At 40.7% G+C, this 21,510-nt stretch overlaps 1 protein-coding gene across 5 annotated transcripts in view; it reads right to left on the bottom strand.

Moving 5' to 3' along the window:
- Nucleotides 1-21,510, bottom strand: part of MAP4K3 (mitogen-activated protein kinase kinase kinase kinase 3) — a 138,733-nt gene that overhangs the window by 39,798 nt on the left and 77,425 nt on the right. For 3 of the 5 annotated variants that reach the window (XM_025205673.1, XM_006024921.3, XM_025205675.1), the window contains 7 exons: nt 17,830-17,888; nt 15,726-15,764; nt 15,389-15,445; nt 8,565-8,607; nt 6,284-6,446; nt 5,240-5,352; nt 1,929-1,970 (listed from right to left, as the gene is read on the bottom strand). In XM_025205673.1, coding sequence (XP_025061458.1) covers nt 1,929-1,970; nt 5,240-5,352; nt 6,284-6,446; nt 8,565-8,607; nt 15,389-15,445; nt 15,726-15,764; nt 17,830-17,888 — 516 coding nt within the window. The remainder of the gene's footprint in view (nt 1-1,928; nt 1,971-5,239; nt 5,353-6,283; nt 6,447-8,564; nt 8,608-15,388; nt 15,446-15,725; nt 15,765-17,829; nt 17,889-21,510) is intronic. The other 2 variants (XM_025205674.1, XM_025205676.1) reach the window with 1 other exon arrangement.

Genomic DNA, 21,510 nt, shown 5'->3' with positions numbered 1-21,510 from the left:
CACTCTTTCAGCAAGAAAGAGCATCAGAGCTTGAGGGGACAGTCTCTGCCAAAATCAAACAGAGCCTAGTTAAAAATAAGACAGACAGCTGACTGCACCAAGCTGTTAGTTTAAAGAAGAAAAATATTAAAAAACTGAAATATTCCTTGAAGACGCTTCATGGCCAGAAGGTCTGGGTGAGCCTACTGCAGCTGCACCAAGCAGATAAAACTGGAGGGATTTTAAGGAGAAAGGGCATTCTCTAACCGCTCATGACTGACAGGTCTGGATCTGATCCCAAACTGTGAGCAGGCACCTCACACAGATGTGAGAAACTGGGAGACCTTAGCAAAAACAAGTATCTGCTTCAAATAAACAAACATAAGGTAGGAAAAATCCCTGTCAACAGGTAATTCCTGTCAGTGGAAGGCAGTTTTCATTTCTAAGCATTAAAGCTAACCAAACAGGAACAGTTCTGTAGTGGAAATGATTAGCTTTTTAACACAAATTTAAGTTGCTTTTATTGACGTGCCTGAAGTGAGACGCAGTAAATTAGTGAAAAAGTCAAGAACTCTGAAGCGATGCTAGATTGCTTAAGAAGGAAATTTAGTATTTAGAAACAGAAGTAAAGAATGTCTGTTAACTTATCTTGCTTTTCTGGAATTTTTAAGTATCATCTGTATCTGTGTTGTTCTGGCTACAGTCTTATTTCTGTAGCTGCAAACATGTTTGGACTGCACCCATGAACTTTCTTGCAGGAGAGATCCCTTATGAAGAATGAGGAAGGGAACTGGATGCACAGCACTGTATCTTTTACAAGGTTCCTTTTCAGAACTTCCAAGCCCATTAACTTCAATATTCTAGACGAGAGGTCAGAAACCTATGGCCCACAGGCAGCACTCAGCCTCTGGAGCTGGGGCTTGGCTTTGCACATGTCACACCACAGCTTGGCAGCAGGGAGCTTTCCCATGCCATGCTACAGCCAGGCAGCAAAGAGGTCCTAGCACCAGATTACTGAGGATGAGAGCTGGAAGATTCCAGCCTGGCACTGCAAAACACTGCTGCTGTTCTAGACCATTATGCAGAAATGAAGTAAGCCAAACCATCCCTAAGGCAAAAGAAAAATTAAATTCTATCTGACAGAACTTGTGTTTCACTTTCCAGTTCATTCTCAGAATTGCTATTAAGAACCAACATAACTGGGGCTATCACCTGAATTCACTAAAACAAGACTGAATGCTTTATAAAAGGCATGCTATAGTTTAGCTGCTGCTACTGGACTAGATGGAGGGATTACTCCCAGGCACCAGCCCCCCACCAAGAAGCCCCTTGCAGGCTGGAGCTCTGCCAGCCTGCAAGGGAAAAGCAAAAGTTTCCATGTTTTTTTCCTTTAAAAGGAGAATCCATTTTTAAACTTTGTTCATGACTCTGTAATATATTCTTGTGACCCACTTTTGGGTTGAGACATTCTGGGCTAGATGATATTTGTTAGGTCCTTTCCAGCCCTATTTTCCTATAAGCGCTATGATCCTATGAGTTAACTGGTAGAATTACTTGAAAAAAAAAAAAAAAAAAAAAAAAGACTATTAAATCTTTAACTGATGAACAGAGAAACACATTCAGACCTGATAAACTTATTCCATTTATGGCCACAAATCTGAGGAAGGTTATTTTAACTTTATAAAAAAATCACTTTAAAAACATCTTAAAAACTAAGAGCTGTGTTTTGAAATACAAATTTTAAAGCACAAATAAAAATAGATACTGGCTTCTAATTATTTAGTTTGTATAAATATCTACAAGTCCTATATACACCAATAAATTGTTCAATAAAACATTTTTAAATAATTAAACTTCAAAGAACATTAAAAAAGTCTCAATATTTTCTGCTTTAAACAAAAGAAACACCAACACTAATCAAAATTAGTAGGAATAGCTCTAATACTTACATGCACTTTAGGTGTGGGAGGAAGACCATTACTAATTGGTTTCTAGAAACAAATTGTGAATTTAAATTATGCTTTTTATCCACAGACACAAACATATTTCACTAAAGATGCAATTAGGATACAAATTAAACATTTAAAAAAATCTTTATACTATAGTTGCATAAATGGGATAAATAGCTTAGCAAATGAGAGTACGATTATATTGGAAGAAAATTACAAGCCAGTACTTGCTCATAGGAATCAATGTTAAAAACTACATGCAAATTGTTAACACAATAAACACAAATATACTGTACATTTGCAAGTCCTACAACAGGCTTGTTAAATAAGGTAAATAAGTAACTACAAAAATACCACAATATCCATGTAATTTAGTATGCAGACTTGCAAGCTATCCCTGTCCAGCCAACTCACCCCGGCAAATGAATCACTATCACATCATTATGGTGAAATTAACGTGTTATCATTCTTTAATATCAATAGCTCTATGCTGAACGTCTGCATAGTTGACTACATAATGTTCTCTAATTAAGAGGCTTGAAAGAACATTAGAATGTCATCATCCAACATCACAAAGCTTAAATGAACCACCTGCATATTGTAGTTAGCATGAATATGCCAAACAATTAAATCAATAAATTAAATTATTAAATATGTTTTAGCACTGTATTAATTTATTTTGTATCACAAGGATTCCAGAGATATCAATAATACTTGTTTCAGTGGAAATTCCTTTCAACTACAAAGTCTCCTAGATTTTGAAACTGAAAATACTGCTGTTTCAACTACATCATCTGAATGACAGTTCAACTTTAAATCTACTTAATTCTAAAAGATTAGTCAAAACAGTGTAGTAATGACAACTACTCAAGATACCCCAATTAATATGCAGTGTTTTAAGAATAACATTCTACATTTTAAAAAAGAGACACTTTCTCTCATACCCTGAAGAACCCCCAACACATCCCAGAAAGTAACAAATGGCAACATCTTTTAAAAGAAGCTGCAGCTTTCAGGGTCTAGTGTGGCATACGCTAAAAACGTAGCTTTCAGAGGCACTGAGCATGCATAGCTCCCACTGAATTTTCATGAGAATGGGACACCAAGCCCTTCTGAAGATTTGGCTTTTAGTCTCCAATTTTTAGATCCAGAAATTTGAAACATGTACATTCAAAAGTTACTTCTGAAAATGGTGACTTAAATAGCTTAGAGAAGAGGAAACAGTGTAGATCTGCACCTTAGGCACCACCAAAAATAGAGATGTACAGCATAAAATTTCCTAGGCAAAGGGCTTACTTCATCAGATGCTGTGAAGGGACTGCAGAAAGCAAAGCTGCTAAATAAAAAGCAGTGATTATAATGCAAAGAGTAGTGAAGGGGGAAGGAGAAAGGAGGTGGCACTACTGAGAGAAGTGAGGTGCTAACAGAGACAAAAACAAAACAGTTAACCTATTGAGGGACACAGAGTTTATAAATGCTAATCCAGGTAATGGGATAAGAATTTACAGTCTTGGATTTAGACCAATAAAGAAACTGGCTATTACAAAAACACTATCAAAACCACAATGAAGGTAAACAGGAAAGAAACTCACTCTGGCTAGCTTCATCTACCATTTTCCTTTCTCTTACCTCCAATACCAGCACTCTCATGGCTGCTCTCTTATGTCTTTCCAACCCAGACCTATGCTAGCTTCTTTTGTGTTGCTAATATCTTTTCCCTTTTTGTAGAGAACCTCGCTAAAGAAGAAAAGACCAACAAATCCCTTTCTGCAAGGTCACATAGTTGCTGCTGCTACCTTGGTTTGGATCCCTCCTTAGCTACAATCTATTGTAATACCGTTGTCAGTGCTAGAAAAGATGCCGTGTAAGCAGGGTGGGGCAATGCATTTACACACACACACACTACACACTCTCTCTCTATTTCAATTTGAACCGAACCCTATATTTACAAACAGCTAAAGACATTGTGGTACTGTGTTTCTGGACCTCATTTCTGTACTTTGTAATTGAAGGTTTTTCAATGTAGTTCTGAGAATGCAGGTAGTTCATTAACTGCTGTAAGCCTCCAGGTTACAAAAATGGACTAGAATAAATGGAGCCATTCAAAAAGCAATTAAATTCAAGTTTGGAGTTTAGGACTTTAATCTTCAATAATAATGAAACGCCTCAAGGGAGCTAGCTCACCCTATTAGAGCTTTAACATGCCAGTTCTCTTATTTTGAGTAATTCCAAACACCAACGTATCAAATGCTATCACTTTCATCTCTACAGTGACAGCTTGGTTTTAGTCTTTTCTCCAGAAGACTCATTTTATTTGCCACAAAGTATCTCAACTTTATTCTTATTAAAGATAACTCCCCATTGTCAAGCAGTTTCATCAACTGTAAAATGAAAAGCAAATCAAAGGTGAGATGCCAGGGCAGTTTAAAAAGCTATACCTAAATAGAATCTTAACTGTATGTGGTGACTGTCAATAGCTTCCCTAAAACTAGAAAGAGGAATTATTCAGATATTTCCTATTAATACCGGTGATATAATTAATAGAGTCCTAGATGTATGCTAAATCAGTCAGTGAAACTCCAGTCAAACTGGTAGGCTGACTAACAAAGTTTCTGAATGTATGTAAAAGTCACACTTTCTGTGCTGTACTACAATCAGTTTCCAACAGGCAGTCTTTCACAAAGTACAACAGACCCGTACTTAATCACAAGTTATTATCCATGAAAAAAACTGACAGTATTTCCTCATCTATGATCAAAGATACAGAGACCATACTGCAGTGAAATGCTAAATTCCTAAAGTTATTATTTTATACATTGCATGTTAATATATTACGGACAAAATATATAATTAAAGTAAATGAAAATGCAAGCATTGTATTTTGGTCCTTAGTTTTCTAATGTATTTATTTACCTACTTACTGGTTGGTAACATTCACTAATCTACCATACCATCTTCTCACCTTTTGTACAAATTAAAGATGTACTGCACTGTATTCACAACTACAGAACGTATCTCTAGTCTGACACAAATGCTGAATGTAAAAAATTAATTACTTGTATTAAATTACAGAGCTTAGTATAATTTAAAAGCAGATAATATTGATTATACTTCTGGATCAGATGGTAGCACTAGTTAAAAGTCTATTAAAAATATATGACTCAGAGTAAAAAAAAAAAAATCATCCAACAAAACCAGAAAACAGATAAAAACCACTAATGTTACGTACAACTCAATACAAGGAGTTTGTTTACTCTTACCATTTCTGCATTAAAGAAATGCATAAGAACAGTTTTCAAATAATTACCTACCAGTATTTCCTTCTTTTCTTTCCTTAAAAAATTAGTGTCTCTATTTTCATTCTGCTGTTGACGTGGGGATGCCTCTCTGTCACCATTTAACTGTACAGAATTCACTCCATTACCTTTGTAAGAAATATATACATTTCTCAATTCAGACTTTCTTGATGCTTTCCACCAACTCCATACTGACCGTCAGAACACACACATTTATAATCAGTACATAGGGTAAGCACAAAAGTTGCATGCTAATTTATCATAAAGATGGGGAAAAATGGGTTTACTGGTAGACAAAGGAATGCAATAATGGTTAAGGGGAGCTGCAAGCGAGCAGACAGGACTCCAATAACTTAGCTTTTTACTTTGTGCTCATGGAAATGACATATAATCATCTTAATTTCAAAATTATCAACTCGTATATGGTTTTGGTTTGGGTTTTTTTGGAAAATGTTTAAATAGATTATATGAGAGTATGTTAAATGAAGAAATAACAACAGCACAGAGGGAACAGTGACTTACCAAATATGAACCTGATCCTGAACACATTTAGTATTAGGCAAACTGATACAGTGTTAATAGAATCAGGTGTTAAAAGGCTATATTATAAACAGGATAGAAATACCCTTTTATACAGCTCTTGAATCCAGTTCATTTTGTTTAAGTGTGAACCCCAAAGTCTCTCCTCTCTCAATTAAAGTCTCTGCTCTTAGAAATATCCATGCATCCCAATGGTAGCTTATAGACTAGGGAAGAATTTAAGAACTATGTATGAAAAATAACGATTCTCCACTGTTACAAGTCCAGTACTTTTCATTTTGAGTGTGCTGCTAAGCAGTCAATCCCCGCTCCACTGAAAATCAGTAGAAATTCTTTCAGAGACTTCTAGGGGAGTTGAATTTGGCTTAGTGAAGTTGCAGAGCATTTTGTTCATGAAGCTGGTTTTCACATACTATTTTTACCACCTGCTCACAGTAGTAGTGTTTCACAAGGACATACATTTTAAGACAGTAAAAATAAATATTACGTTATTTCTGAAATCCTCATTACTCTTATTACCTAAAGCATAAGGCTTCTGGGGAGGCAGCCGTGGAGGGGGTGGTCTAGGTGGAACCTGTGATGCCGACTTTCCTGGACTCTCTGAGACAGGGCATCTCTTGATTGTTCCTTGACTATCTTCTTCAGAGGAATGAGTTTCATGTGGTATGTAGATGGATTTAGGCTGAAAATATATATAAGAATATTGACTACATTGTTGGGACAGTTAAGCTAAGTGCTGCACACTGTAATATTACATCTTATTATTTCCTTGAGTAAACTGATAAAGACAATTACATATTCTGTTACATATTTTTACTATAAAGAAAATGCATAATGCAGATTTTTTGATGAACAGAAAATCCAAAGCAGTGTACTGAAATCATGACTTGTCTGATGAAATTTCACTATGTCTAGTGCATAATCAAATCACAAATGTTTAAATGAACATACTGTCTGCAACCTCCCTCCCAGCCAACCATGTGAAGCTGATCTTTTTTGAAAGCACCAACCCAGACAAAGACACTTCTACTGCACAGAGGCATTGTGAACTAGATGCAGGAAAAGATTATTAATTCCCTAGTAGTCCAGTTGCTCATACTCCTCTTCTCTCCCATTATACATGGTAACAGTTTAGTTGTTAACTTTCTATGACAGGAGCCAAGATAAGTCAATAATTTTCCAGTATTAATCCAGCCTGTGCCTTTACCCTTTGCTGCCTTCCTCTTATTCTGGAAGTTGGGAATTGGGTTTACACCTTAATTCTTTTACCCCATGAACATCCTTCTTTTGTTCCTTTCTCCAAAATGAGTACAAATACATTTTCTTGCTCAATAGTCAATCTCCTTGTTTTTGTTCTTTGTGACAAAGAGCCAAAAATGTCACTTTGGGTTCCCATTTGGATTCTAACAACAAATAATGTTTTTACACAAAAGTGCTCTGTACTTTTCAAAATTCACTCAAATACTAGTTAATCTGTACCATGCCACATGCTCAGGAAACAGTTTTCAGCATAATACAAACACCTAAACAGATATTATTTTATAAATAGGCAAACATACATAAAAGAGAAGTTGGTCTTCCAAATTACCATGAACTAGAGCTGGAGCTAAGACAAAAACTCGAGTCCTCGTAGCCCTTACCCTCAAATGACAAGAACTTGCTGCAATTGACCTTCCACTACATGACAAAGTATTGAATTGTGACTTAAACTCAGCTTTTACCCTCTACAAGATTCCTGTTCATGACTCCAGAACTAGGCGGTTAAAATCAATTTAAACAAAAGCAACTGACATATCATTCTACTTGGACTGTGACTGCCTTTTTCCCCAGACTGATGAAGGGTACTTAAGGCCCCAAACCTTGTGTCCTTTCTCTCTCAACTATATAAGTTGGTCCAATAAAAGATATTCCCATACCTCACAAATCTTACTGCTCTCACAATATTGGACCATCACGGCTATATCACTCTTACTTCTAGATCAGAGCACATGGAGGCGGCCATACTAGCAAGGCCAGGTTTTGCCAGTTGCAAGGCACCTGAAACCTATACATGAAACTGGAAGACTAACATTGTCGGCAGTTCATTTGGGGGAGAAAAGGAACAAACCTGAAGCTAATGTATGGACAGAGCACAAGCAGAGGCTACTGCTTCTAACTGAGGATCTGAGGTGCCAAGACACTAATCAAGACAACACCTAGCATATTTTTAAAAGATTAGGTTTGAATCCTCAGATATAAAATTCCTATAGGTTCACCTGTACATCAGTGAGGCATGATTAACCCAGTGTTTAATGACTAGTGAGTTTCCACAAGCTAGAGAATACAACTAGAGATTTTTTTTGGCACTTTTTAAAATACAGTCATCTAAAAAGTGCAATCAATTCAGTCTCTTCAAGAGGAAGAAGCTGAGACCTAATTTCAACATTTAAAGGACCCCATTGTTGCCTGTGAAGTTAGCACGTAGACTTCAAATGTGGTGACTCTCATAGGAGCTCCTATTTCTGTAATACTAAACCCCTGAAATACCAAATGTTATGTCTCCCCTCAGATTAATGATGTAAACATAATCATAAACACCATATCTAAAGTGATGAATTCCATCAATTTTTCATTTTATTCATGCTCCAAAACTAAAAATGTAACTTAATATGCTGGAACAAAACTGGATGAATCACGATCTCAAAAGCACCGAAGTCTCATGTCAGTGAAAGTCACGCACCTATGTCATTTATAGACTCCCTGCCCTCCTCCATTTACTGCAATTCCCCTCTTCCCCAGAACAATGAAAAATCCCACTTACCTTTGGTGGTAAAGGTGGTGGCACTTTGGCTTTCATAGTAGAGCTGTAAAAGAACAGAGATTGTTCAGAAGTTATCCAGATATGTATCTCTGGAAAACTCAACTTGTGAGGCTTGAGAAAGTTTATGTAGAGTTTATTTTACATTTTTGAACACTAGGAGATTAAACATCATGTTATTTTCAAATACTTACACCATTTGAATATTTTCTAACTGTTGCTTCCCCACCCCTGAGCCCTGTAGACCCAGGGATGGCAACCTACAGCCCATGTGCCAGATCTAGTGGCATCTGGCAACGGGGGACCTTCCTTGCACTGTGTTGCAGTCAGCCACCTGGGGCTCTGGCAGGGGGGACCTCTCTCTGTGAGGTGTGTCAGCCTCCTGTGGCATAAGTGGTAATGAGACGTGGCAGAGGCAGCTGCGTCATAATGCCCACCTTCCTGACCACAGCACTTCAGCTCTCTTGATGGAAAATGCTGCTGACCCCAGCCCAAGACATCAGCAAGAAAAAAACCCAAGTGTCCCTCTGAAGTCTTCTCATGAAGTTATGGGTAACTTTTTGAAAAGCTCATCTGTGCTCATCTATCCACAATGATATGTGGACTTGTGCAGAAGAGGGGAGTGATTTTTAGCCAAGAGATGTAGATAGGATGCAGGGTGAGTCTGGCATTCACTGTACTGAGAGAAAAGGAAGTGTGCTTATAGTAAAGTCGGGAGTTTAGGATACTGGTGGATTTTGCTAAAGAATATTTATAATATGGAATTTTGTTGACAATGGAAAATACCACTTCTTGATGGACCTAACCACTGGCTTCTTCAGAAAAATATTATATGTGATAATAAATCTGTTTGCAAAGTGGAGTTAAATTTACTGTTTGCTTTTGGGTTGAGTAACTTTTTCCTATGTTTTTCCCCTTCACGGAACTCCATGTGGACACACTTCTCATTCAAGGGCTCCACAATCTGGTCCTGGAGTACAACATGTCAACATGAGTGAAAAAAACTCAAAACATTTTAAGGGTTTTCTCCTCTGGTTCTGCATTTTAAAGGTTCTACTGTTTGATCCTGAATTCCTGCATGGTAGTGTTCAGCCTCTATTTTAATCTTTTACAGACTTCAGTGCTTTGAGAACAATGGTATTTTCCTCATCTTTTGAGAAATACAAAATATTTAGTGTAAACTGGGCATGTCAAACTCATCCCATACTCCAGGCCAGATCCGGACTATAGGACTGCTTACAGGCTGGATTCGGCTTAGGGCACTGGGCCCCCAGATTGTGTGGTAACCAGATGGGCTGAATGAAGCAGCTCCACAGGCTGTATATTTGACATCCCTGCTGTCTTAAATTTGTGCACTATGACTTGCCTGCTTTTCAATTACATTGTTTCAGAGAAGCATTAGGAAAATATCTAATTGAGATATCTGTGTTTTTTGGAACATACAAATCTTCTCAATACCTTGTCTACTTTGTCCCAGACTTACCAGAAAAGTTTCCGTCATCATAAGATTATGGTTTTGGACTAGAGAAGCTAGAAGAGAAGCACATGCTGAATGACTGTCACTCGTATTTGAGTATGACTACTACCTATACCAGAAATGAGTTTCCACGTGTAGGGTTCAGGAGACATGCCAGGGCAAGTTGGTGTCTATCCTCCTTCCTACTGTTGGCCAAGCTGGCGTGACGATGTTCTGTTGCTCGTCCTGCTTCCTTCATAGCAGAACGTCAAGCTCACCTATCATGGGCCGTACCATCCCAGGACATTGAGTTCAGCCCAGCAGACTGTATGTGCTGCTGAATGCAGTCCTTGCGGTGGAGTTCCGGATGGCCAACCTTACTACTGGCCATTTCAAATTCACTATACAGAACTCTCTTAGGCAGTCACTTGTTGTCCATACATATGACATGGCTGACCCAGGTCATTTGCCTTTGTGCTAGCATGGCTTCCACACTTGGCATGGCTGCCAGTCATAGTACTTCGTTGTTGGTGATTTTGTCAGACCATTTAATACCCATTATGCTGCACAGGTGGTGGTGTTGCAAGCAGTTAAGTTTTTTGATATAGTGACGATAAAGGGGGCAGGTGTCTAATGAGTATAGAAGACAAGGGAGCACGACAGCCCTGTAAACTTGGCATTTTGTAGACACTTTGATGCCTTGCCTTGTCCACAGCCTTTTTTTTTTGTCAAAAGTCGAGGCAGCTGACTTTAATTGTGCTGAAAGTTCTTTGTCAACTGGGGTTATTGACAACTGTGCTACTTAGGTAGCAAAAAGGACTTGATGTTGTTAAATTGGCTGCCATTCAATTTTATTTCTGGTGGTGATGGAGGTGATAGGTTTTCTTTACATTAATACAGAGGCCAAAAAGGGATACAGCCTGGGCAAAGGAATTCAGTAAATGTTGCAGATCATTCTATAAAAGGGCAACAAACGCTGAATCGTCAGCATACACTAGATCCTTTACTTCAATTTGTTGGGATTTGCTTTTGGCCTTGAATTGGTCGAGGTTTAGAAGTCTGCCAACAAATTATGTCATTAGGCACTGACTGATACATGGGTCTGTATGCCGTCATGGAATCAGCATATGAGGTTTATTAGTTTGTCTGGGCAGCTGAACTTTGCAAGAGGGCACCAAAGAACAGATTGTCCAACAGAGTCAAATTCCTTACTAAAGCTGACAAATACAACATACGGGGGTATTTGCTGTTCTGCAGCTTCCTCCTGTAATTGGCATAGGGTAAAGATCATGTCGGCAGTGCTGTGTGATGAACAAAAACTACACTGGGATTCAGGGACTACACTGTCTGCAATAACCTGGAGCAACAGCTTACCAAGGGTCTTACAAGTGATGGAAAGGGGAGAAATGCTACGGTAGACATGACTGTGGCAACTGTCTCCTTTGCGCCTGTAGATTGTTACAAATAATAAAAAAAAAAAAAAGCACAAAACCTAGTTTATCCTACAAGGCTTGTTTCAACTTTAATAAGGGCAGCAACTACCTCCTCTCTAAATCTGGTCTCAGTTAAATCTTCTGAAAAGGATGGAGGTCCAAGTCACACTTGAATATTTTCCTTCATATTTTCTCCTGCATGTCAGGCAGACACCTTGTCAAGAATGGGGGATAAAAACAGGTTGCTGACCTCAGCTGGCTAACTGGCTCAGATTATGCCTAAGATATGAAGAGTAAGGTTAGTAAAGACTGTCAGAATTTAAGGCATATGATATAGACTTTGATTATTGGCATATTCAGTGCTCCCAGAGCCCTGAAAGAACTCTACAGTACCAGCACTGGGTCACTGCTTGGCTGCGCTAGAGTCAATGTAAAAAGCTTCAAAACAACTAAAATGATCTGACTGAAGGAAGACATTTTCACAGATTCACTTCATATTATACTGACCTCTTTTTTGTGTATTCTGAAATAGAGAAACAAACCACAGAAGAACAAATTAGGCACAGAAGTGCCTAATCAAGACAACTCTGTTGAGAAATTCTGACAGAGCAAGAACTAGGAGAAAGGACTCCAATGTACTGAACAAAGTGGTTAGTGCAAAGAGCTTCAAGACAGCAGCAGCCAAGAGTTTTAAAACCCTGTGTTGTTAACTAAATAGACCGAGTTGACTGTAAATAGGAGAAAAAAAAAGTATAAGTAAAAGTAAATAAATATACTATTGCTGAACATTAGTAAGGATAAAAATAGCTTAAGAATAAAGGGGAAGAGGCAACAAGATGATCTGGCAGCACAGGTCACAACAATAAAGCTATGTTTTCCCTGAGAGCGGTCATCATGGAATTAATGGTATAGATCTTTGGGGGACACTTACATTCCCATGTATAGGTGGCCTGACCTAAACTAATCAGCATCAATAGCTTTACAATTTTGAGTCAAGGAAGTTCTAATCTTAGTCACCTTCGGGTTCATGAGATTCTACCCTACTTAGATTTCATAGACATCAGGGCTGGAAGGGACCTCGGAAGATCATCGAGTCCAGCCCCCAGCCCAAAGGGCAGGAAGTCAGCTGGGGTCATAGGATCCCAGCAAGATAAGCATCCAGTTTCATCTTGAAGGTGTTCAATGAAGGCACTTGAACCACCTCCGGTGGCAGGCTGTTCCAGACCTTGGGGGCTCGGACAGTAAAGAAGTTCTTCCTTATGTCCAGCCTGAAACGATGTTGAAGTAGTTTGTGACCATTCGACCTCGTCATGCCTTGGGGCGCTCTGGTGAACAAACGTTCCCCCAGATGCTGGTGGTCACCCCTGATAAACTTGTAGGTGGCCATCAGATCACCCCTGAGCCTGCACTTTTTCAGGCTAAAGAGCCCCAGGGCTCTCAGTCTGTCATCGTAGGGTCTGCTTCCCTGACCTCTGATCATGCGCGTGGCTCTTCTCTGGACTCTCTCAAGCTTCTCCACATCCTTTTTGAATTGTGGAGCCCAAAACTGGACACAGTACTCCAGCTGCGGCCTCACTAAGGCCGAGTACAGGGGGAGAATGACGTCCCGGGATTTGCTTGAGAAGCATCTATGGATGCAAGCCAGCGTTTTGGTCGCTTTACTAGCCGCCGCATCGCATTGCAGGCTCATGTTCATCTTGTGGTCAATGATGACCCCCAAGTCTCTTTCTTCCATAGTGCTAGCCAACATAGCACTGCTGAGCCTATAAGGATGCTGAGGGTTTTTCTTCCCAAGGTGGAGAACCTTGCATTTATCGGCATTGAACACCATCAGATTCTCATCCGCCCACTTGCTGAGCCTGTCCAGGTCAGCCTGGATAACCTGCCTGTCTTCTGGTGTGGATGCTTTGCCCCAAAGTTTGGTGTCATCGGCGAACTTGGCCAGTCCGCTTCTGACTCCAGTGTCCACATCATTAATGAAGATGTTGAACAGTATGGGCCCAAGGACAGAGCCTTGGGGGACCCCACTGGTCACAGGACACCACGATGAGTGACTTCCATCGATTACTACCCTCTGGGTCCGACCCCGGAGCCAATTTTCCAGCCAGCGGATCGTGGAGGACCCAAGGCGACAATTGGCCAGTTTCTCCAAGGGGCGATCATGGGACACCAGATAGAAGGCTTTTTTGAAGTCAAGATATATGACATCAATCTCTTCTCCCTTGTCCAGGTGATAGGTCACCTGGTCGTAGAAGGAAATGAGATTGGTCAAGCAAGACCTACCCGCAACAAACCCGTGCTGGCTATCCCTTAAGATGTTGGCGTCGGCCAGTCCATTAAGGATGGCCTCTTTAATAAACTTTTCTAAGATCTTCCCCAGGATAGAAGTCAGGCTGCTGGGCCTATAGTTAGCCGGATCCACTTTCCTCCCTTTCTTGAAGATAGGCACCACATTGGCCTTCTTCCAGTCTTCGGGCACTACACCAGAGCGCCAAGAGTTTTCAAAGATCCGTGCTAGAGGCTGGGCTATGATGCTCGCCAGCTCCTTGAGTACCCTGGGGTGAAGATTGTCAGGGCCGGCTGACTTGAAGGTATCCAGCTTCTCAAGATGTTCCTTCAGAAAGTCAGCATTAATGACTTAATGTTGACTTCCACTTTTCTCTTTGGAAGTGATGCAGGGTTTTTTTTTGTTTGTTGAAGCACTGTGCAACTGATCATATGGTTTTAAAACAACTGCCTGATAAATCCTGTGTTTCACTGATAAAGACCAAGGGAATAAAGTGTGTTGAAAATTAACTGACTGTGTAAGTCCTGATTTTTCTATGCCCACCACTCATTTCAAATGTGAATATTCTTCTGCTTTGAAAAGTTAACAAGTAACTAAACAATGGCAAGGTTCACTGACATCATCAGGCTCTCGCAAGGTACAGTGACATCATCAGGCTCTGAAGTTACGGATGGTAAACATAGTAATCATGAGATCAGCTCCTCTTTTTTGGAAACAACTTGATTCTGCCTTCAACCACTTTTCTTTTTAAAAAGTATTTCAGAGAGAGGCCATGTCACACATATACCAAGCACCCAACTTCAATTCACCATTCATAGTACTGGTAAACAAAATGACTTAATATCTTAGAAGAAACCCTGTCTCTCTAATTGACAACTTCCCTTCAAATTTAGCACCTACTTATAGACTCATAATATTGTTTAAAAATCTACTTGTTAAAATGCATTGCGTAGGTTGCATAATGATAGTAGAAGAACAGATCAGGTTAGAACAAGATTAATTTTAAAAGGCATTTAGCTTCTCAGTGAGAACATAGATAAACGCTGCAATGAAGATTTACATTTCACAGTTTTCCAATATGAAGCAATAGAGCTCCTAGAGATTATCCATTAACAGGAAATTTAGCACAAAGCCAATCTCAGCACCAGAGTTCTCTCCTATGTCATACAAAGGAATTATTTAAGAAGGTATGTTTCTATACACACCTGTTCTATATTTTAACATTGTTTCAATTAATCTACTGCTATCATAATAGTACTTTTTTCAAGAACAGTCATATTTACTCTTCTGAACTTTGATATACACCTTTCTGTATTAGGGATATAATGTATAGTCATCTGTTTTAAATAATTATACCCCAGGATTTCTGTTTGTCAGATTTTCATTGCTAATCTAATTAGGCTTTTTTATTTAATGATAAAAAGGTGAAAAATTAAGAACTGGAAAACAGTTTTAACTTAAAGAGGAACACTAAAACTGCCATGATAAAGCAAAATGATGTGATGTAGTCCATATAGACATTACTGCATGTTTCTACTACTTTTAAATAATTAAGAAAAAAAATTAAGGTGATCAACTTAAAATATTTTTTAGTTTTCTTCAGCTATTGAAAGACCAGATGTATTTAAAAAAAAAAAAAAAAAAGACTTACTGTTTAGCGTCATCATCTGCATCATCATCATCATCTTCTAAATGTGCCACATGTCCCCTACAGAAATGAGCAAGGTACCATGGCTGAGTAGACTTAATTAAAATTACTTTGGCTGCTATGAAAAAAATTCTCAGCTCAAGGGCTACCTACTCTACAGAATTTTATTATAACGTCCTATTTTTTTTTTATTCCTTAAGGTACAGCAGCAGCCTAAAGAAGTGAAGCCTCTCCCATGTCTTCTTGACAAATAAGGGGTCAAATGAGCATTATTAATTGTGATAGATGGAAGAAAACAATGCACTAAATTTTTTAAACACACAAGAAAAAAAAAAGTTACCTCTGATGCAGTTCTTCTTCAACTGATTTTAGAAGACTCCTTCAAAATTAAATAAAGATATGAACAATTAGTAACTCAACATAAACTGGAGAACATTCAGAAAATAAGACAAAGAAAATGTTCTTGTAGTCAGATATATGCAAACCATTCAAAGTAAGTTAATCTAGTTTTGATAAAGGCTATGAACACATGGTCATTTATAGAATTACAAAGTGCTATATGCACTCTATGAAACACTTAAAAATAAAGCGCTACATGCTCATCACTCTGGATAAATTGCTACAAAGTCACCTCAAAGGCACAGCTCTCCAGCCAGGAGGGCTACTCTTTTGCTTCCCCTGGCCCCAGGGAAGCCTCCCAGTGAGCTCAATATTGAGAGCCTGCCCCTCTTCCCTGCCAGGGAAGGAAAGCAGGCTGTCAGTGATCAGCTGGCTATGCTGCTTCTATCTGCTGCTGCTAGACCAGGACCAGCAGGTGTCAAATATGGCAACTCCCTCTCCCCTCTAGCCCCTCCTCTGTTCCTCAGGGTGGTGGGATGGGCTGCTCACTTCACCCCGTGGCACCATTACAGGTGGCAGAGGATGGCTGTATTTGACAGTTTACACTTGCTTCTAGCAGGGGTGGTGGGCAGCATCAGTTGTTGAGGGCACACCCCTGGGGGGAGTGCAAGGCAGGGGAAGAAGGGCGGGGCAGGTGGGGAGGGGCTGCCTCCACTGGAAGTTTATCAGTTGTGCCAGCTGCTGCCATTGTAGAGGAACCAGCCATTGCCAATGCTATTGCAATAGCACTGACAGCAGCAGGGTCTAAGCAGGGCTCTGTGCCAGTTTGCTGTGGCTGGGCACACTGTCAGGAAGCCAGTCGCTTTCCCTCCCCACACCTGGAGGACTGTGGAGTGCTGGCGGTCCAGGAGATTCCCTGTAGCACCATAGGTAACTAGACCGTTACATGTGGCACTACAAATCACAGCACTACAGAGAGGTTCTTGCTTCACACGGGAACTTGTTTTTGATAAATGCATCATTTTTATGGTGCTATAGATGGCGTGAATATACGGATGACCACTGTTTAATTCTACAATGGCACTTTTAGTGCTATAAATGTAACATGCCCATACTCACATATACTAAATATTTATTTGCTGAACAACATACAGTATCTGTCTTTTCTCAAATCTCATGTTACTGTAAAAGAGTATTTCTTTGCACCTAGTATATTCCTCATTAATACACCTGACCACCACCTTTGTGCTGTAAACTGGAACTATTCTGTCTTATTCCAAGAGTTACTGTTTAAGCTGAAAAGAGGATACATATGATAAAACAATACCTTTCTTTCACAGTATTTTACTTTTCCCTCAAAATACAGATTTTAAAAGGCTTAATGACAATCTCTAATGTTATGAATGCAGCTTGTTATGCAGACTCTAGAAGACAGTAGTCCTTTCACAGGTAAGAAGAATTTCTGAAAATATCATTAGTTCCTATTAAAAAATAACTGACAAGACTATTTCAGCAACAGTGAAAGACCTTACCCTTAAAGCAGGGGTTTTCAACCGGGAGTATGCACACCCCTGAGAGTACTTGGGATAGCCCCAGGGGGATACACCTCCACTTTTGCTGCTGTGCTGCTGGCATGCCGGCTGATCGGCTGCTGGGGAGACCTCCCCACTGCTCGTCAACTGGCTGCCAGGGGACTCCTTCCTTCTCAACTGGCCACTGGGGGGTACACTGACCCCAAAAGTTTGAAAAACCCTGCCCTAAAGCAAACTGTGCCACTTGCCAAACTTTCAGACACTTGTGTCTCCAACTGATGAGGATGGTAACAGTGTAGAGGTTACATGGTTGACAAAGTCCCAGGATACCGAGACAACACCTCAAGATTTCAATACATTTCATAAGCCTTATTATCAGTTGAAATAATCATTACTGTTGGAATCACAGCAGTTTAGGAGCTATACTACTGGAAGTAATAAATACAACAAGTTTTATACTATAGTCATAAAACTATAATCTAATATGTTACTTGTGCAAATGAAAAACAAATGAATTCAATTTAATTCAATCAATTAATTCAATTTAAGAAAAAAGAAAATTTATTTACTCACTTATTTGCACCTAGGAAGTAACCACTGTGGGGGCTATGACCATATTCTACTTGTAAATCCTACAAATCCAAGAGAAAGATTCTTGAGATGAAAAGGTAAAAGGTAGAGAAACACATCTGTCATGTGATACACTCACTTCACCCCTTTCATCTTGCCCACCACACAACTAGCTTGTCCTACAACCACTACTGACTTTAGAGATCATTTGCACTCAACAAGAAGTCTCTTCAATGACCCAGACCCAGTCTCCTATGCTTCCACATCTCTTCTTCAAATCCCTCCTTAAAACTTTCTACTTTAGTCCTCTCCTCCACAAAATACTGAAATAAATCCACATCTTCCCCATGGTAACTTGGATGGGGAGAACCTACAAAAAACAACTGACGTGTTAGACTTCAATATTGATTCACATCTGCATATAAATAGTGTGCATTTTAGATGGGCAGTCCTTAAGAGCAGAGGATTTGCAGAGGATATGGCTCCATGAAAGATGCTATACAAAAACAGCATGGAAAGAGTATTGAAAATATTTTTACAATTTTTAACTACAAAGGTAACCAACACTTCAGAAGAAAGCTATTTATATATTTTATGAATGGTTCTATGATTTTCAATTTACTAAAGCTGCAAAGCCAGCGCTCCCAAAATTACAAGCTGCAGGTCACTATGAGGCAGCAAGGGGATTCAGACTTTACTCTCTAATAAACTTTAAGCTCACACACCACAGGATATACTTATTTCATTAGCGGGGGGGCCAGAGGCCGTCTTCAAAAACTATCAAGCTAGCCTCTGTCAACAGGGGACTAATACATCTATTGGACATTTCTCTTTTCTGAGTGGGGTCACGATGGAAGAAACATGCACAAATTCCCCAAACTATCAAGGAGTGATCTACACTAGAAAAGAATCAATGTTTTAAAGATATACTAAAACCTTTTAACTAATACTTTACAAAAGAGCTGTCTAGCAGCTTTCAACTGTGGTCCATAGGGCTTGTTGGCATAGGTCTGGAACCTAATTGTTGGTACCACTCACCCCTCTTTGTTGCCTGCCAACAAAAACTGGCAGGAGGGGAAAATAGAGATGGTGGGGGTGCTGTGGGAGCATTCACCCCCTGGATTCCAGAGCTGTGCCAACAGTGGCTCCAGCAGCCACAGCGACAGGGTGTTTCCCCATCACTGGAGGTGGGGCATCTGACCCACTTGGCCAAATAAATGAGACATTTGTGCTTTACAACCATGCTTGGCACTTTGCCTAAAACAGATGCCCCTCAAGTCCACCCCCATTCCAGGAAACAGCTTGGAGACCAGGAGAAAAGGAATAGACACATAAATAACCCCTCTACAGCTAAAGAATGTATGAAGAGCCTGAGACTGCTGCTCTCATACATGCATGATGACCTCACAAAGATGTCCTGTTGTATGTTGTACAAATGCGATATCATAAACTGATATTTAAAGTTAAAAAAAAAAGTCCAACCAACTGACCAACCAAAAATCAAAACAAAAAAGAAACAGAAAAAACCATATAATTATGTACTACACAAAAAAAGGTTTAAAACAGTGGTGCTCAACCTTTTGGTCCCATGGGCCACATGAGTGGTGCAGACCCTGAAGCCCAAGGCTGCCCTTGCCAGGCCACATGTTCTGGTATTGTGTGTCTAATCCAGAGTGCAGGACCCAGGGCACCCTAGGGGTCTGGAAATTTGGCAGCAGGGGAGCAGTGCCCACATTCCCTGCTGCCAGACTTCCAGACACATGGGGAACCAACCCTGCATGCTGGATGACATGGTGCCGACGGCCAAACCAGGCCTACAGGCTGGGGGTTGAGTACCCCTGGTTTAAAACAACATTATTAAGCTTTCAAAATCAAACACTCAAAATAAATGCCAAAACTAAGATTGGCTGTTAAACATTAATTTGTCCCATGTACAAATATGTATTACATTACAACCTTTAATTATCTGATCACATTCTATTTTGTCCACAAACCTCAGCAGATTCTATAGGCAGTATGGATGATCCTTTATGAACTATTCAATATTTTGTTTTCTCCTCATTGTTCAATGTGTTGTCTCAGGCCTTGCTTACTGCCTGCTATTCAACTCAGGCAATTTCATCTTAGATTTCCTATGGCATCTTTGTAGCATCAGAGTGCTTTGGAACAGGGGTTGGCAACCTTTTTGCAGTAGCTCGTTGAAATAATTTAGCTCAGACTGAAGTTGGCCAGGGCTTCTGACTTGGGGCTGCTACTGCCACTTCCCCATAACACTAAATTGCTTCTGTTCTGTGCATGACCTGACCACCACAGAAGTGGGGTTCCAAACTGCTCCACTGCTGAAAGGCCACTGCTGATATCTGGCTTCACAGGCCAAATGAAATGGCTTGGCAGGCCAGGTCCAGCCCATGGGCTATAGGTTGCCACCCCTGCTTTAGAACGATTAAGAATTTATATTAGGCAGGGTCCTGTGGAAGAAGAGCACACTATCAAGTAATCAAACAACATACCAAAAGGCACATGAAGACTAGGAGACTGAATTAAAGTAAGCTCCTGCACTGCATGTACCCCAGCATTGGCCCGGGGGCCATGTGCCCTCTTGATCTGTGCAGGACAGAGGCAGCTGTTGCTGTATGCTAGGCTTTGTGCCCTGAGCCCAGAACCCTGGCAGGGCTTCCGCCGGGGTGCGTGCAGCGGTAGGAACACCCCTGCGTGCCTGGCCAAGCCACCTGGGCTCTAATATTCCCCCAGTCCAGCCAGGGCCTCACTCACCCAGTGGCAGGGGGCGCAGGCAGTGGAAGCGGGGCCAACAGGGCTTAGGCTCACCCCACACGCGGGGCAGCTGTAGGGTCGCAAGGCAGCCTGGCTGCAGGCCTCTGGTGGCTGCAGCAGGGGTGGGGAGGGGCGCATGTGCCCGGGGGGGAGCAGAGGCTGGCACTGCACAGCCAGGGCAGGTGCGAGACTGCCATGAGCAGCTCATCTGGCGGGGACACAGCCCAGGACGGCATGGGGGGGGGGTGCATGTGACCCCAGATCTACATGCGGGCCAGGCTGGGGGAAGGGCAGTGCCATGCAGCTTTCTGGCCACGCAGTGGTGGCGGTGCTGGGAGGGGGTGGCTATAGCCCATTTTTGGGTGTGTGCAGCCGTCCCCGTAGCCCTGCTCCCAGTACCATTGCTCGGCCCAAGAGCCATAATTTTTTCTCCCTCTGCCTTGATCTACACCTCCCTTCCCTCCCCACAGACTGCCCTGCAAGGGGGAGGGGGAATAGATCATGGGTTTCTTTTTAATTCAAAATGTGATCTCCTATCCAAAAAGGTTGGAGAACACTGGTGTAGATGGATTAAAAAAAAAATAAAAAAACTAAAAAAAGTTCCACCCTCTGGCATTATACTGAGAGCATATGGGTTATCAACAGGGTGCTTCCTTCTGTTTCCCTGAACCGATTGCTGTTGCTTGAACTAACAGAGTAACTGATTGCAGAAGTAAGCTATCATTCTCTGTGTTAGTGGCTCCCAAACATGGGCAGCAATATCAAGCAAGTAACAGGCTGAAGCAATATCATACTTTGTTCTCTTTATCAACTGCAACATTAACTTCCTGTGGCTGTGAGCAACTTCAGAGGGTCTTCTGGGCAGTATGTTGCTCATGAACCATTGGTCAGGAACCAATGCTCTATGTGAAC

Source organism: Alligator sinensis, unplaced genomic scaffold, assembly GCF_000455745.1.
Source record: "Alligator sinensis unplaced genomic scaffold, ASM45574v1 scaffold794_1, whole genome shotgun sequence".
In the NCBI taxonomy this organism is placed as follows: Eukaryota; Metazoa; Chordata; order Crocodylia; family Alligatoridae; genus Alligator; species Alligator sinensis.
Note: the sequence above shows the minus strand (reverse complement) of the source record. Positions and strands in the feature narration are given on the sequence as shown.